Source organism: Nothobranchius furzeri, chromosome 3 (assembly GCF_043380555.1).
Source record: "Nothobranchius furzeri strain GRZ-AD chromosome 3, NfurGRZ-RIMD1, whole genome shotgun sequence".
Lineage (NCBI taxonomy): Eukaryota > Metazoa > Chordata > Actinopteri > Cyprinodontiformes > Nothobranchiidae > Nothobranchius > Nothobranchius furzeri.
The window spans coordinates 62,552,433-62,567,053 of NC_091743.1; the positions used below are offsets into that span (position 1 = coordinate 62,552,433).

Sequence of the window (14,621 nt, forward strand, 5' to 3'; positions counted from 1 at the left end):
GTGTGTGTGTGTGTGTGTCCAGCAGCTCTGTACCTTTAAATCTCTAAGCTCCTCCCCTTTCACCGTGACAAGCCCGCAGACCGTCTTCATTACATCCAGAGGAAACGACAAACCAGAGGCGCTCCGCGGGCCACCTTGTCAAATAACAACAGTAATCATGAGCTTTAGATCGAGCCGCTCACCCGAACGGGACATGTGAACGAGTCAACGAGCCGTCCGCCCGTCATTTGGTTTATCGGCCTCAAAACTTGGGAGTTGACTCGCTGAATGGACGTGGATGGACTGGAGTGACTTCCACTTATACCGGACTGAGCGAGGGAGCGAAAGAAACATCTACATGTTCAAGTTTCCTGCTCAGACCACAGGGGCATTGGTGCGCGTGTGTGTTGGATGTGCGTGAGTGTGTGTGGAGGTGTGTGTTGGGTTGCGCTCGCAGGAGCGGCGGTGGTGGTGGCCGCGGGAAACTAAGTTGGACGCAGTGATTTTTGACTTCTTTTTTTCCTCACTCCTCTCTATCGTGCTGTTGTCATGTCACAACAAGGGACAGGTGGATTAACGTTTCCCTGATGAAAATTAATCGTCTGTGCAGAGGCTCGGTGATCGTGACTGTAATGATGATGTCGAGTAAGAGCGTGGGGTGGCTGCAGGACGAGCTGGAGTCCGGGGCCAGCTCTCTGCTGCTGCTGGACTGCAGATCCCATGAGTTGTTCGAGTCCTCGCACATCGAGTCGGCCATCAACCTGGCCATCCCGGGCCTCATGCTGCGGAGGCTCAAGAAGGGCAACCTACCCATCCGATCTATCATTCCTAACAACGAGGACAAGGAGAAATTTGTCAAGAGGTGCAAGACGGACGTGGTGCTTCTGTACGACGAGGCGACGTCGGAGCGGCAGGAGTCCGGGATGGGGAGCTCCGTGATGGGGCTGCTCCTGCAGAAGCTCCGGGACGACGGGTGCAAGGCTTTCTTTTTGGAAGGTAACTTCCTACACATCCTTTCTTAACGTTTATTGTTAGTAATCAATCTTTTAAATGTCATTTCACCCCAAACCGAAAAGAACTAGTTTATTAGTGCTGAATAAATTCGTAATTCCGAAACAGAAAGTCTTAAGTCTATTTTGACAAATCAAACTTATGTCTCATAACCTTCACAACACGATTATTACTTTTATTCGGTGCTTATTAAGGTTTAAAATCTTAATTGTGACAAATAATTTTGTTTATTAGTCATCTATAAGCTAAAGTTTGACATAAAAACCGAGTCCGTGACGTTTCCTGCTGATTGTTTAGCTTTAAAATGTTTTTTCAACTTTCATGTCCGACAGATGTTTCACGCTCCCGCCGTGTCTTGTGACTATTTCACAATTTAACAGTATCACAATTTCGTGTAGTAATTGGTTAAACCCGAAGCTGAACCGTTTTAAATCGCTTTTGTTAAGCAAAGTGCAATTTTTTTTCAATTAAATTAGGTTAAAACGGCCCGCCATGTTGTTCTCCTTCAGCAAGACAGCCGCTTCTCTTTTTTCATGAATGAACAGAGAAACGAGGACACGACAACTCAGTTCAGACAACAGAGGCATAATACGTCATTTTATTCGAAAAACTAACAAAGCGGAGATAAAAACTCGAGGGTGGCAGCGGGTAGGGGTGTTTCAGAGCCGCGGATAGTAGATGTGTTTGGCAAGAGTCGCATACCGAGCTGCCATTCACAAAAAAACAGTGATGTTGGAGCTGACTGTCCTGATCCTCCGCAATTTTTATCAATGGAGCGCGACTGTCCAGCATGTTTTCATGTTCACATCCTTTCATCGGACGTATTACTGTGTTCTGATGCTAGGCTTTAATACGGGGTTTATAATAATATAATTATCCTTCTGATTCAGCCTACAAGAGAGTTGAATGTGCATTTTAACGATGATGTAGATGAAAACATCTTTGAAAAGATCTTAAATATTTACTTTGTTTAAAGCAACAATTTAATATAGATCATTGCTTAATTAAACAAAATAGTCATTTTATGTCATCTAAGGTCATGATTGTGTCCTGTAAAGTTCCAGACACTAGGTGTCATCGATGTTACTATGAGCTGTGTACATTTGTTTTAAGGATGGTCTGTGTACATTTATTTTAAGGATGCAACTGGACTCAGCCCCTTAAATTCGACGCACAAGTCAACCAGGTTGTGCGATTGTGTTTTTATAACTTACGCCGACTAGCCAGAATTAAGCCCCTGCTGTCCAGAGTACGTTTAGAGACTGTCACACATGCTTTTGTTCTTTCAAGGCTCGACTACTGCAATGCACTGTATGCCGACCTTAGTCAGGGTGCGGTAGCACGCTTGCAGTTAGCACAAAACTCAGCCGCTAGGTTCGTGACAGGTACTAGGCACAGGGAGCATATCACCCTTGTGTTGGCATCCCTTCATTGGCTGCCTGTGCAATACAGGGCAAAATTCAAGGTCTTGGTACTGACATACAAGGCCTTACAAGGAACTGCTCCAGCATATCTTGGCGACCTTTTGCATAGACATGACCCCTCGCGGGCCTTTCGCTCAGCCGGCAGGGAGCTGTTGATCGTTCACGCACTAAGTGCAGGTCAAGGGGGGACCGTGCGTTCTCGGTGCTGGCACCTGCACTTTGGAACCAGTTGCCTTTGGTGGTGCGTCAGTCACCCTCATTGGGGTTTTTTAAGACTCGCCTTAAGACCCATTTTTTGTCAAGGCATTCCAGGATTAGCAAATTTTACCCGGTTTCGATTTTATTCTGATGGTTTTATGTTTTTATTGTGTTGTGTTCAGCACCTTGGGTGTCTGCATTGGTCGCAGAAGGGGCTTTATAAATAAATGAAATGAGGATGAAATGAAATGAAAATTTGTGTGTGAAACTTTAAGGCCCAAAATGACCCTGGAGTCCTGATAAATGATCAAACACAACCTCAAATTAAAGTCTTACAATGGAAAGACTGGATATGAATATTAAATGAGCTGTATACTGATTGGTCGGTATACCCCGATGGCTCGATGATGCACCTGAAGCTACAATCTGTATGTACAGCTGTGTGCATTATTTTGATAAGCCGATGGATCTATCTGGTACTCATTCAGAGTCTGGTTTTTCCCACTACATTCTGGAATGTTAAATGTGCGCTCCAACATTCTTCTTTGTTGTTTTCCTCTCATCCAACAAAGACATTAGCAGTAGCTTAGGCTACCCCTAGCATTACACTTCTTAGCAGTAGGTTGGGCTTCCAGCAAAGGAGCAATATTAGAATTATACAGTGAAATAATCTCAAAAGAGTCTAATATTTCAATCTTGTTGGAAGGAAGAAGTGTGACCCTACCTAGGCTGGTGCTGTGCCACGCCTGAAATTCTAGCACCATGGCTATGAAATTACCCCCCTACCCCCGCTCTCATGGCCGACGCACAGCAGCAAAACTGTCCCTAGCCCCGAGCACTGAGTCTGCGTTGCTGCAGCACCAGCATTTGTAATTCGACACCAGCAAAACCAGTTAACCGGAGCTACTCAGAAGTTATTTCTTGTACCCCTCAGAAGCCACGGTATCTTTTTTTTTTGTTACTCTAATAGCGGGTAAAGTAGGCTAGAGGCTTACATAGAACAAACAATGCTAATGGTGAATTGGGAGCAAAAAGTCATTTCTAAAAATATCTCAAGCTACTTTTTCAATTACCAACAACACAATATTACAGTGAAATGTATGTGTGAAAGGAATTATGAGTCAATAGTGACGTCTTACTTCCTTTAGTGGGTCGTTTAGAACTATAACAGCATGCTAACAGCGAGATGGCAAATAACCACATGTCCTCTAATACCATATGTCTTCTGGAGACATATTACCTTAATAAGTGTAGTAGGTGCCTCCTACACCCAATTGACCCTTTGCACGTGACGTCACGCCACTCGTGTGACCGCCCCCTTTGCCATGATCGACGGCAAAAAGACCGTTTACACCCATAGAAACTCCAGTGAAGGTAGTGAAAACAAGCCAGTTTGTAGCCTTTTATCGCTTTTATTTTGTTGATTTGACAGTAAAATGGTTTTAGCTTGCTGCGTGGTTTGCTGCACTAACAGACAAGGACGTAAACTCAACTCGTTTTGTTTTTTTAATAACTTTGATGGAGGCTGAGGACGGAGATGAACTGCAGCGATCAATCAATCAAGCTGACTAGCAGGCCTCAGATTTGCAGCGAACGTGTTTTTACCGGGTAAGATTAACGTTCATTTATTTCACGAGGAGGACAGGGACAGGGATAAATGTGATGTGTTTATACTAGTTATTGATAATCCTGATGGATGGGTATTTCACCACGGAGGCTGCGCTCCGTCTACTGTACTGTAAAGCGAGACAATTACTAAAATAAAGTGAGAAAATAGTTAACATACCGCTCTCTATGAGCCCTGGCTAGATGCGCTACTTCTTCTGATAACTGAACTGGGCATGAACTAGTTGAAGGAATGCTGGAGGAGTTTTGTTTTTGTTTTGATCGCAAAAACAATTTCAGGCTCTACTTTTCCCTTTGTTTAGTAATTGTGTTGCTCACTGTTTACATGCTTTTGCCGTCCAGCATGGTGGACCCACGTGATTAGGTGACGTCGGTGCAAAGGGTCAATATTGTCAGCAGCAGATTTGACAATGTATTTAGCTACTTATCAGCTTACTGTGTATGATTATCTTCTAGCGCTGATCCGTAGATGGCAACAGCCACAAATTCATGGATCAGCAGCTTAGAAAAATTACCCGCAGTAACCAAATTTGACCACAGGGTGTCATTTTAACTTAATTTTTACATATGGCATGTTTAACAATAGCTCTGGCTACTGTTGTTCTATGGTTAGCATTACTACCACCAACCTTTATCTATTGCAGATGATGAAGTAGGGTTAGACTTGAAAATTCAGGGTAATGTGTCTACACATATGACGGGCTAAACCAGCTTTTCCCAGAACAAACCCTTTCTCCGTGCTCATTACAACATCACTAATTTACATAAGAAAGCAGGTCGATGATGGCATAGATGTTTTGGTATGGTACATTAAGCTGTCTATATTCAACAAGGTAAATGCGATTTTAAATTCTAGACCTCCTTCATTATTTATGTTTTTTATGTTCTCCAGGAGGTTTCAACAAGTTCCAGTCAGAGTATCCCGATCATTGCGAGACCAATCTGGACTGTTCATTTCCCAGCAGTTCTCCACCAACCTCTGTCCTCGGACTGGGAGGGCTCCGCATCAGCTCAGACTGCTCAGATGGAGAGTCCGACCGCGAGCCGGGAAGCGCCACTGAATCGGAGGGCAGCCCACTCCCCAACAACCAGTCAGCGTTCCCCGTCCAGATTCTGCCATACCTTTACCTGGGCTGTGCCAAAGACTCTACAAACCTTGATGTGCTCAGCAAGCACAACATCAAGTACATCCTCAACGTGACGCCCAACCTGCCCAACATGTTTGAGCACGAGGGAGACTTCAAGTACAAACAGATTCCCATCTCTGATCACTGGAGCCAAAATCTTTCACAGTTTTTCCCCGAGGCCATTTCATTTATCGGTAAGTGACAGTGGAGCTGCTTTTGTCACGTCCCATGTCAGTAGCGGATATGAGTTAGCACACATTTGTTTTGAATACATGGGTGTGTCAGACTATCGGAGTTTTAGTGTACACTGGATTTAAAGGGACACATAAGTAAGAACACAACAATGTTTACTTTCTCTTTGCTAGACAGAAAATATTTTAATGTTTGAATTTAAAATCTAGTCAGAAACTAACAAAAACATTTTGGGTTTCTTAGGTTTCCTAAAAAAATAATAAACCTCTCAATGAATCCAGGGTTCATGGAGTAAATAAAACTTGAGTTCAACTTGTGTGTTGACTATCTTGCTGGTAGTTTAATTACAGTCCAAGTTTAAATAACCTGAATCGGTTCAAGTTATGTCTCTTAATAACCGAATCTCTACATATTGAGCTGCTGATGAGGGAAATTTTATTACTCAAATTAAAAACTGCTAATCTGAGTTTAGCTTGCTGTGTGTTCAAACCGTTCAAACAGCCATCCCCTTAGGTAAACACACTCTGCAGTAGTGGAGGCAAGTGTCTGCTAAGATCAGGTGCATAGAAAGTACATCATTTTATAACCAACTAGTATTTTCACCCAAGCATATACAAGACTTTGAAAGTAGGAAAGCGTGTTATTTGTATAAAAATGTCCTGAAATATCTTGTTTAACCCTTTCAGGCTCAAATTAAGTTTTGTTTACAGGATGAACAACTAAGTTCTTCAGGGGTACTTCTGAGTAAAAAAATATAGAAATATGTATGTGGAGTTACCAGGTGCCTCCAGAGAGTTAATGACTAATATGACATCATTGTAGTTTTGAAGCCCAAGAGCTCATTAAATGACTTGTTTTTGTCTAATTTCCATAACTTCACTCTGTGGACTACAACAGTACAATTGGACGAACTGGAAGCAGCAACTACGAGTACCTTTTTGCCTGAGAACGATTTATCCAAATAATGTATTTTTAACAGTTTTTCACATCAGGTCCTACCGCTTTCAGGGCCATAAGGTTCCCTTTGAACCACAGCTATTTTTAAGGATTTTTTAAAATACATGCAGATAATGTTCATCTGTAAATGTTTTACTCCTGCTCAGCCACCCCGAAGACTTTGATTTGAAACTGAAAATTTGTGAACAAAACATGGGACTAGATTGAGTGAAGAGTTCAGCCTTCATGAATGTTTCCCTTCATTCCATCTGACTTAACTCGCTTAGAGCCAGTGGATTCCCCGTCTAATGATGGGTCCTTGCCAAAAACCTTATTTAAGATTCTCCAGACCTTCGGTTTTTGCTTTTCAAGTAAAGATTGGTCTTCGGTCGGAGTAATCATGACACGTTTCAGACCTGCAGGTCGTGGCACATCTAGGCCACTCTGATGTTAACCTGAGCTGTAATATTCTAGGATTTACATCAGATTTGTTTGGTTACAGCAAAGAAACAAAGATGTAAACAAGCCACTGTAGGCTGGGAGCTTCTGGGATATCCAAAAAACCTGTTTGAACATAATGTTCCATGTAGGAAAGAATGTCAAAAGAGACAAGATTGTTTTTCTGCCTCCTAAAAAGCGTGATCAATGTTGGCTTGTGTCATTGGTGTGTATTTAAACCACAACCCCCCCGATCAGTCCCAGCAGATTAACTACTTTTTATTTGACTTCTCATCCTTGTGGAGTTTTTTTTTATTCTCCCGGCGAGGATTTTCAGCCCTTTCTTCTATTGTGGAATTTGAGCACACATCCCTCATAAATGTAATTTGGCGTCGGCTCAGCGGGCCCAGCTCATGAGCCAGCTGACCTCAATCTTACAACCGGAGACGCGGGCAAAGAGAGCAAGAAGAGGATGAAAGAAAGGAAGGAAAGAAGCACTTAACTCTCGCTCTAATGGCCTCTGGATGCAAGTGCAAGGGCTCGAAACTGATAGGCGGATGGATGCAGGCGCTTAATAATGTAGGAGGCTTTTTTATTCACAGTTTGCTTGAGAGAGAGAGAGCTGAAAAAAAGACACGGAATAGTCGTCATTGTCAATGAGAAAGCCATTCTGGAACGCATGAAGCAGATATTAAATTCTAATGGTAACAAAGTACTGTTAATCAATTTCCCTCTGGGATTAATAAAGTATTTCTGAATTTGAATTTGTCCCTGTTGATGTTTACTAACACTAGAAATTTCCTATGAAATTACCTAAAGAACCGGCTAGTGTTTGGCATTCATACAGCAAAGGTCACTCAGTAGATAATCTGAATTAAAGTAATGCCATTGTAATTATTTTATGTAGGTAAAAATGATCCAACACAGTAGTAGTACATACACTAAAGGAGAAAATGGTAAAATGGCTACACTTGAATGACATCATTTAAAGTATAGTTAGCTGTCGTAATGACATGTTGAGGTCAGTTTCTAAAACTAGATCTGTAAAATGCCACCGACTACACTCTGCCCAGATTTTTGTTTTATTTAGATGTTTTCTTGTGTATTTTTTTTTATCTCGTGCTCCACCGTCTACGAGTCCTTTAACGTTAGATCGTTATGATGTACAGGTGTCAAAAGTCTGAGTCACTAATGGTAATTATAATTAATTCCGAAGGAATGTAAACCAAAAGATACAAATGTCTTTTATTTAAATGACCAGAATACTGATACTGCCTTAGATAACCACGGCAATGGTCAGAACGATTTACTTTAAAATCTGTTTTTTCTTTGCTTTTCCTCCATCTCTGCCTCCCACCAGACGAGGCTCGCTCCAAAAAGTGTGGCATCCTGGTGCACTGTCTGGCCGGGATCAGCCGTTCGGTCACCGTCACCGTGGCCTACCTGATGCAGAAGCTCAACCTTTCGCTCAACGACGCTTACGACTTCGTCAAGCGGAAGAAGTCCAACATTTCCCCAAACTTCAACTTCATGGGCCAGCTTCTGGACTTTGAGCGGACGCTGGGCCTCAACAGCCCCTGCGACAACCATGCGGCGTCCCCGCCACACGACCAGCTCTTCTTCACCACCCCGACCAATCACAACGTGTTTCAGCTGGACACTCTGGAGTCCACTTGAAAATGAACATTCGATAACTGTCCTCTCTTCTTTCAAGAGGTGGGAGGGGTTATAAGATGGTGTGGTTACCATGGTAACAAGTGGCTGCACTGGATGAGAGCAGCCGGTTTTATTGAATGTTTCGGCCTCCCGGGGCTTCTCGCCTAAGAGCCTGGCCATGGCCCAGGAATGGAGCGACAGGAGGGGTAATGGAAGCCACTCCTAAGGAGAATAACGAGGATTTTCTTTTAACCCAGAGAGGGGAACTGTGAGTTCATGACTGAGTTGTTCTCTGTGTTGATTGAATTCAAAGATAAAAAAAAGTCCCGATCAGCTTGTCTTGCCACAAAGAGCACGGGTGACTGAGTTGGCAGGGTGAGACACCGAGCGGCCGCATCCGAAGCGACCGCTTCAAAGATGGGAACATGTAGGCGACCGAGTCTCGGCTCAGGAGCTGAGCCCACTGTTGTTAGGGCAGAGGTACTCGATGGAAGTCTGACTCTACTGAATGTAGAGCTTTTAAAAACCAAGGAATTAACACACACACACACACACACACACACACACACACACAACTAAACCAAGTATATATGTTTGTGCTGTATGTATGTTAACGTACATAGCATAGCATGTATGAGAAGTCCTTAAAATCAGTTTGTCTATACACATTTTTGTATATTTTTATGTACATTTACACACAGATCTATACCATATATATATATATATAAATATATATATATATATATATATATATATGTGTATATATATATATATATATAAATATATATATATATATATATATATATATATATATATATATATATATATATATATATATATATATATACTCATATCTTCGTCCAAAAACAAAATAATTCAATCTTTTAAATATTTAAGAGGTTGTAAGACTAAAGAAAAGGAATGGTTGGTTTTTATTTTTACTTTTTATTATTGATTTTTTTTATGACAATGCAGTTTGCACAGTGGTGAAGCCATCGAATTGCTGGCACTTGAAGCTAGAGCTGGAAGCGGACAGATAAAGAGACATTCAGACAGCAGGAGTGAGCAGAGGAGCAGCCATTCCCAAGCTGCGACGAGTCCTGACAGCTGCACAGCGATGTGTGTATGGTGGGGGGGCAGGAACTGAGCTCAGGGCAGGTCCGGATTCAAACAGGCAGAGAGGAGTCAGCCCTGCAGGTAGGACTTGTTGTAGAGGATGGATCCATTCCTCCCACAGCTCCCAGTTCCTCTTGTTCTCTCCTCATCACTGTTCATTCAGCTGCCAAAGAAGAAGAACCAGTTGTTGCCACCAGCTGTTTGTTTAGCTCCCCAAAAAAGAACGCTCTGTATTATTACAGTTATCACAGTTTTCTGCCAGCTCTGACTTTCTTTTTTTTTTTTTAAAGATAGCTTCATCGAGAGAAGAGAGAGTTACTTTCATATCTTTAAAGCACTTATTTTAGAGCCAATTGCCAACAGGAAACCAGAACAGGAGGCTGTGGGTGTAAAAGCTGGTGTTCGTGTTAGGATCCTGGGTTCGGCCTCGTCCACAGACCCACGTCGACTGATTCATGTCCCATACCAGCAAGAGATGGCTCTTTGTCCGGATCACCCGTTTTATCAAAGAAGGTTTTGCCTCAAAGCTTTGGCAGGATTGAATAGATCAATTAGTAAACAAAAGGAATTCATATCGTCAACATAATGGTATTATTTCTTACACCTGAGCATGCTGTGGAGCTGTAGGCTCTGACCATAGATAGAATCACAAGTGGAATGGTGCTTTACCATGTCGGACTGCAAACAAACAGACCTGCTTTTTGAATTTATCTGCTAAACTTCTGTTGCTAATGATAACCACCGCCGTCCGTATAGTTGGCGCATTTTCTGAGTTTTCGCCCACATCTGCCCTTCAAGAAGCAGACTAACTAGGGATGGATATGTTGCTGTGATTCGAAGAGAAACTCTAAAAACGTGATTAAGTTCAGCACTTCTGCAGCATTTTTAATGAACAGAACTCCACACTAATTAGACACATAGGGTAACATCTGCTGGTGCTTTGAGCATCCTGATAGAAACTCAAATGTACCTCATGTCACTCTGTTTTCAGATTGGATGTAATTGAGACCTTTTGAAAAACAAGCATGTTTGCTTTCCTGTTGAGACCTAAATACAGAAAAACCAACAAAGTTTCTTAGACTTTTTAATTTTATAGGATTAAATCTGAGGCAAAGATTTTACAATAACATTCATTATTGATGTTTTATTTTGGTTGATTTTAGGAATAGGGTTGGTTTTTCAAGACCCTATAGGACATCACACGAGATCCAACGTTTACAATTAACTGGAAAAAGGTGCATCTGTGGACAAAGTGAACAGACACTACCATCTGGGGGTTTGGAGCTTTGCAGCAGTGGAATCTGTTGGTTTTAGCTGGCCTTAAATATCCTTTGTAACTTGTTTCAAGCTCTGACTGTTCAATAATCTTTATATCACTCGTTGGAAATATGTTTCTGTTATTTGAAAAAGAACATCACTTACGGTAACGGGTCATACGAGGTCAACTTTGTTACTCTGCAATATATCAGAACACCTTATTTTGCAGTATTTTGTACATCTTAAGACCTCCGTGGTTTTGTTTATTTTTGTCTTCTTTTGTACAGTATTTGCTCTAAATAATTATATTAGATCCAGCTTGTCTGTGGCTGGTGGACTCAAGTTTTCACCTAAAGCCCATCAGTCAGATTTCAGTCAGGCCGTTACACACACACACACACACACACACACACACACACACACACACAGAGAGAGCTGTGGTTCAGCGTGCTACGCTTTCACAACAGAAGACATTACCACCTGGCTTAAGTAATTACAGTATTCCCTGTCATGTTTTGATATAATGTGCTCTATGCTATTCCTGTGGCCTTTAATATGACTATACTGTATATCTCAGTATATGCGTTTTAAATTCATATGCAAAGTTCCTCTCCTGTTATAAAACAGCACGACCATATCCAAATGGACTTTTCTCCTGGAGTCGTAGCCCACTCACAAGAGAAAAATAAAAATATGACGAGGACTTAATCACTTGTACCCAAGGAATGAATATAGTTCGGGACGCAGCTTTTGCTACTTAAGAAGAATGCAGTTGATTTAGAGCTGCTTTCTTGGTGTTTTTTGTCTCTTAACGATGAAAGAGAAAGTCTTTTTCTCTGTTTGTAAATTTGCCAGATCACAGGAATGGATGTTTCTGTGTCCTTAAACCTGTAGCCGCAGTACTTCTTAGAAAGAATGTGCTTGTGAGGGGGAAGGTGTGTTTAAGTGAGGACTGAGGAGTGGTGATGCGAATGAAAAAAGTGAATGAGTTTGAAAAATGTTACCTCAGTGAGGAAATCTTCAGGGATTTTTTTTTGGACAATGCATCTTACGTCATGTTACAGCTTCAAAGTCATGTTGAGTAGCTGTTTTATATCGTGCTGTAAACAGTTTTTAAAAGATGCAATCTCGTCAGTGTATAAAGATATTGAGGGGTGTGTTGACTGGGCAGTTTCACCTTTCTGTCTGTCGAGAGAAATATGATTGACTTTATGTATTGTACAGTGTATGGAAACGACACAAACATGTTTGTACCGCAAATAAATATTGAAATATTATTTTTCTTTTAACATGTATGCCACTTATTTTTCTCTCCCTATTTACTTAAAGAAAAAATAGACCAGTGTAAAGCTTTTTACACCTTTCTACGGAGACGGCAGTGACTGAGGAGTTAAGTGCCCGCCCCAAAACTGGAGGGTTGCTGGTTCGAGGCCCGCCTGTAGCAGTTGTGTCACTGGGCAAGACACCCAACCAGCTTTTCATGTTGGTGGTGGTCGGAGGGACCAGTGGCGCCTACGCTTGGCAGCCTTGCCTCTGTTTGTGTGCCTTGGGCCAGCTGTAGCTACACTGTAGCTCATCACCACCAGCATGTGAATGACTGATTGTGCTGTAAAGCTCCTCGTGAGGTCGTATCACCATAGAAGGTGCTATAGTAAATATTTACCATTTATGTTAATGTCTGAGAACTTCTAAACAGCTGTACCATTTTATCAGGTATCTTGAACAAATGGAATTGGGATCATTTTGACGATCATGGGCCGATGGAGGCAGAGGAGTTAAGTGGCCGAGGCTAACGAGCTGAACAATCTGCTGAGCCAAAGTTAATTGTACCTGATTACTGGACTAGCACTGCCAGATCTTGCAGAAAAATTTAAAGGTGAACAAAAAGGAGGTTTGTCATTATTGTAGACTGTTCTTTGAATCTTTACAAATCATATAAAACATTGTTGTGGCTCACAATGGCCCATAATCCCTAATAAATACCCAACCACAACACCATAATAAAGTCCTACAACAGAGGGCAGGTTCTGGCATTCATTCATGGTCTGGGTATTCCCTTTACATCCTTTTTTTTTCTTGTCCAACAAGGACCTTAGCAATAGCTCAAGCTAGTTAGCAGAGCTCAGGCTATCGTTCTACCATTAGCACAAAGGTGTATACTGTATATTGCCAACACTGAGGTGTGTTGGGAGATTCAAATGTAAGGTAGTGTGTTGAAGCTTAAGTCATATTAAACCAGATTTTGTCAGACTGAACCATTGCAACATTACTGACTTACATAGGGATGCAGGTTGGAGTCTACACAGACAGCTAAATTAAGCCTGTTTCTCACTGAATGCTGTACGGCGGCGCTCTGGTTTCACTGACTGATTCCTGTGCTGAACATCTCCGGATATCTGCGCCCACAAGAGATGATTAGAAATTTGACACGATACATTCAAAAACACATCAGTAAAAAATAACGTTGACACATACACTGTGAACTAATATCACTGTCAATAATAAAAGAAACAGACAGCAAAAATAATGAGACACTGTTTTAATAAACCAGATGCACCTCACTGAAACGGTGACACCTTTAGAAGATTGGTGTGGTTTTAAATTTTAGGGCTGTTTTAAAGGGGTTTTAGAACTCTACAGCCATGAAACTGGATATTCTCAGATCATCTGAGAATTTATACGGTTTAAATGGACATTCTTTTACATTAGGAGACCTAAAGGAAGACACAGGACACGCTGGAGGGACTATATGTTCCTTGGCTGGCCAGGGAACGCCTTGGGATTCCTACGGAAGAGCTGGCCCAAGTGGCTGGAGAGAGGGAGGTCTGGGGCTCTCGGCTTAGGCTGCTGCCCCCGCGACCCGACTTCGGATGGATAAATGGACATTCAGACACAAAGCTTTTCTTTTCGCTTTTCTAAGATACCTGAGTGTTTGTTTTGTCAAGCTGACGGTAACCTACTTGTGTGGTGATCACCTGCTGCGGTTAACCATTAACCCAGAAGCGGATGTGTGATTCCACTTTATTTGCTCACTGAGCTCTTGACCCTCAAACACGTGGACCTCGTGTTGCACCACCCAAAGGAGGAGGTGGGAAAGAATCGGACAAAGAAACGACAAAAAAGAGAAATCGAACTAGTTTCAGATATAATTTGTTTACGTTCTCATTTGTGCTGCTGTTTCTGTGTGGATCTACTTGTTCATCTCTTTCCAGTATAGGGATTTTCTGACTAAAAAATACAAATAAATAGCTTCAACTGGAATTTAATGTTGAAAATAATGAATTAAATATATCTGAAACTTCTATACAAATCCTACAGCGTTCTTTTGATCTCACAAAAAGAAAAAAAAACTGAATGTTTGTTCTGCAAGAACAGGGTCAAAGTCAAAAGCTCACACACACACGAGTGCTCATGCACACAGAGATATCACACTTACACTCATGTTAATAGTGGTTAGAAATAAATTTGATCCTGTTTCACACAGCTGAGACACAAATGGTGTTTGCAGTCATGCAGTATTATGAAATGTCAGTGATCTGTGCTCTTCCGGAGTTTGTTGCATAACCACTTTAGCTCAGGAGCTGACACAGGTGACATAACATCTAATGTGCACTTTTCACGGGTTACTGCAGACCTCTGAGGTAAGGGGGTGGGAATCATT

At 41.8% G+C, this 14,621-nt stretch overlaps 1 protein-coding gene across 1 annotated transcript; it reads left to right on the forward strand.

Moving 5' to 3' along the window:
- The first annotated feature begins 389 nt into the window (after positions 1-389).
- Positions 390-8,834, forward strand: dusp7 (dual specificity phosphatase 7). The gene is made up of 3 exons (XM_015959100.3): positions 390-975; positions 5,131-5,559; positions 8,292-8,834. Exons 1-3 carry the CDS (start codon positions 567-569, stop codon positions 8,606-8,608), a joined length of 1,155 nt encoding a protein of 384 aa, XP_015814586.3. The 5' UTR covers positions 390-566; the 3' UTR covers positions 8,609-8,834.
- The last annotated feature ends 5,787 nt before the right edge of the window (positions 8,835-14,621 follow it).

What these genes read in the sequence shown, in the direction of transcription:
- dusp7 (XM_015959100.3), top strand. Translation starts at nt 567, where the DNA reads ATGAAAATTAATCGTCTGTGCAGAGGCTCGGTGATCGTGACTGTAATG. An exon ending in CAAGGCTTTCTTTTTGGAAG is followed by an intron (nt 976 to 5,130) that starts GTAACTTCCTAC and finishes TATGTTCTCCAG; the next exon opens with GAGGTTTCAACAAGTTCCAG. An exon ending in CGAGGCCATTTCATTTATCG is followed by an intron (nt 5,560 to 8,291) that starts GTAAGTGACAGT and finishes GCCTCCCACCAG; the next exon opens with ACGAGGCTCGCTCCAAAAAG.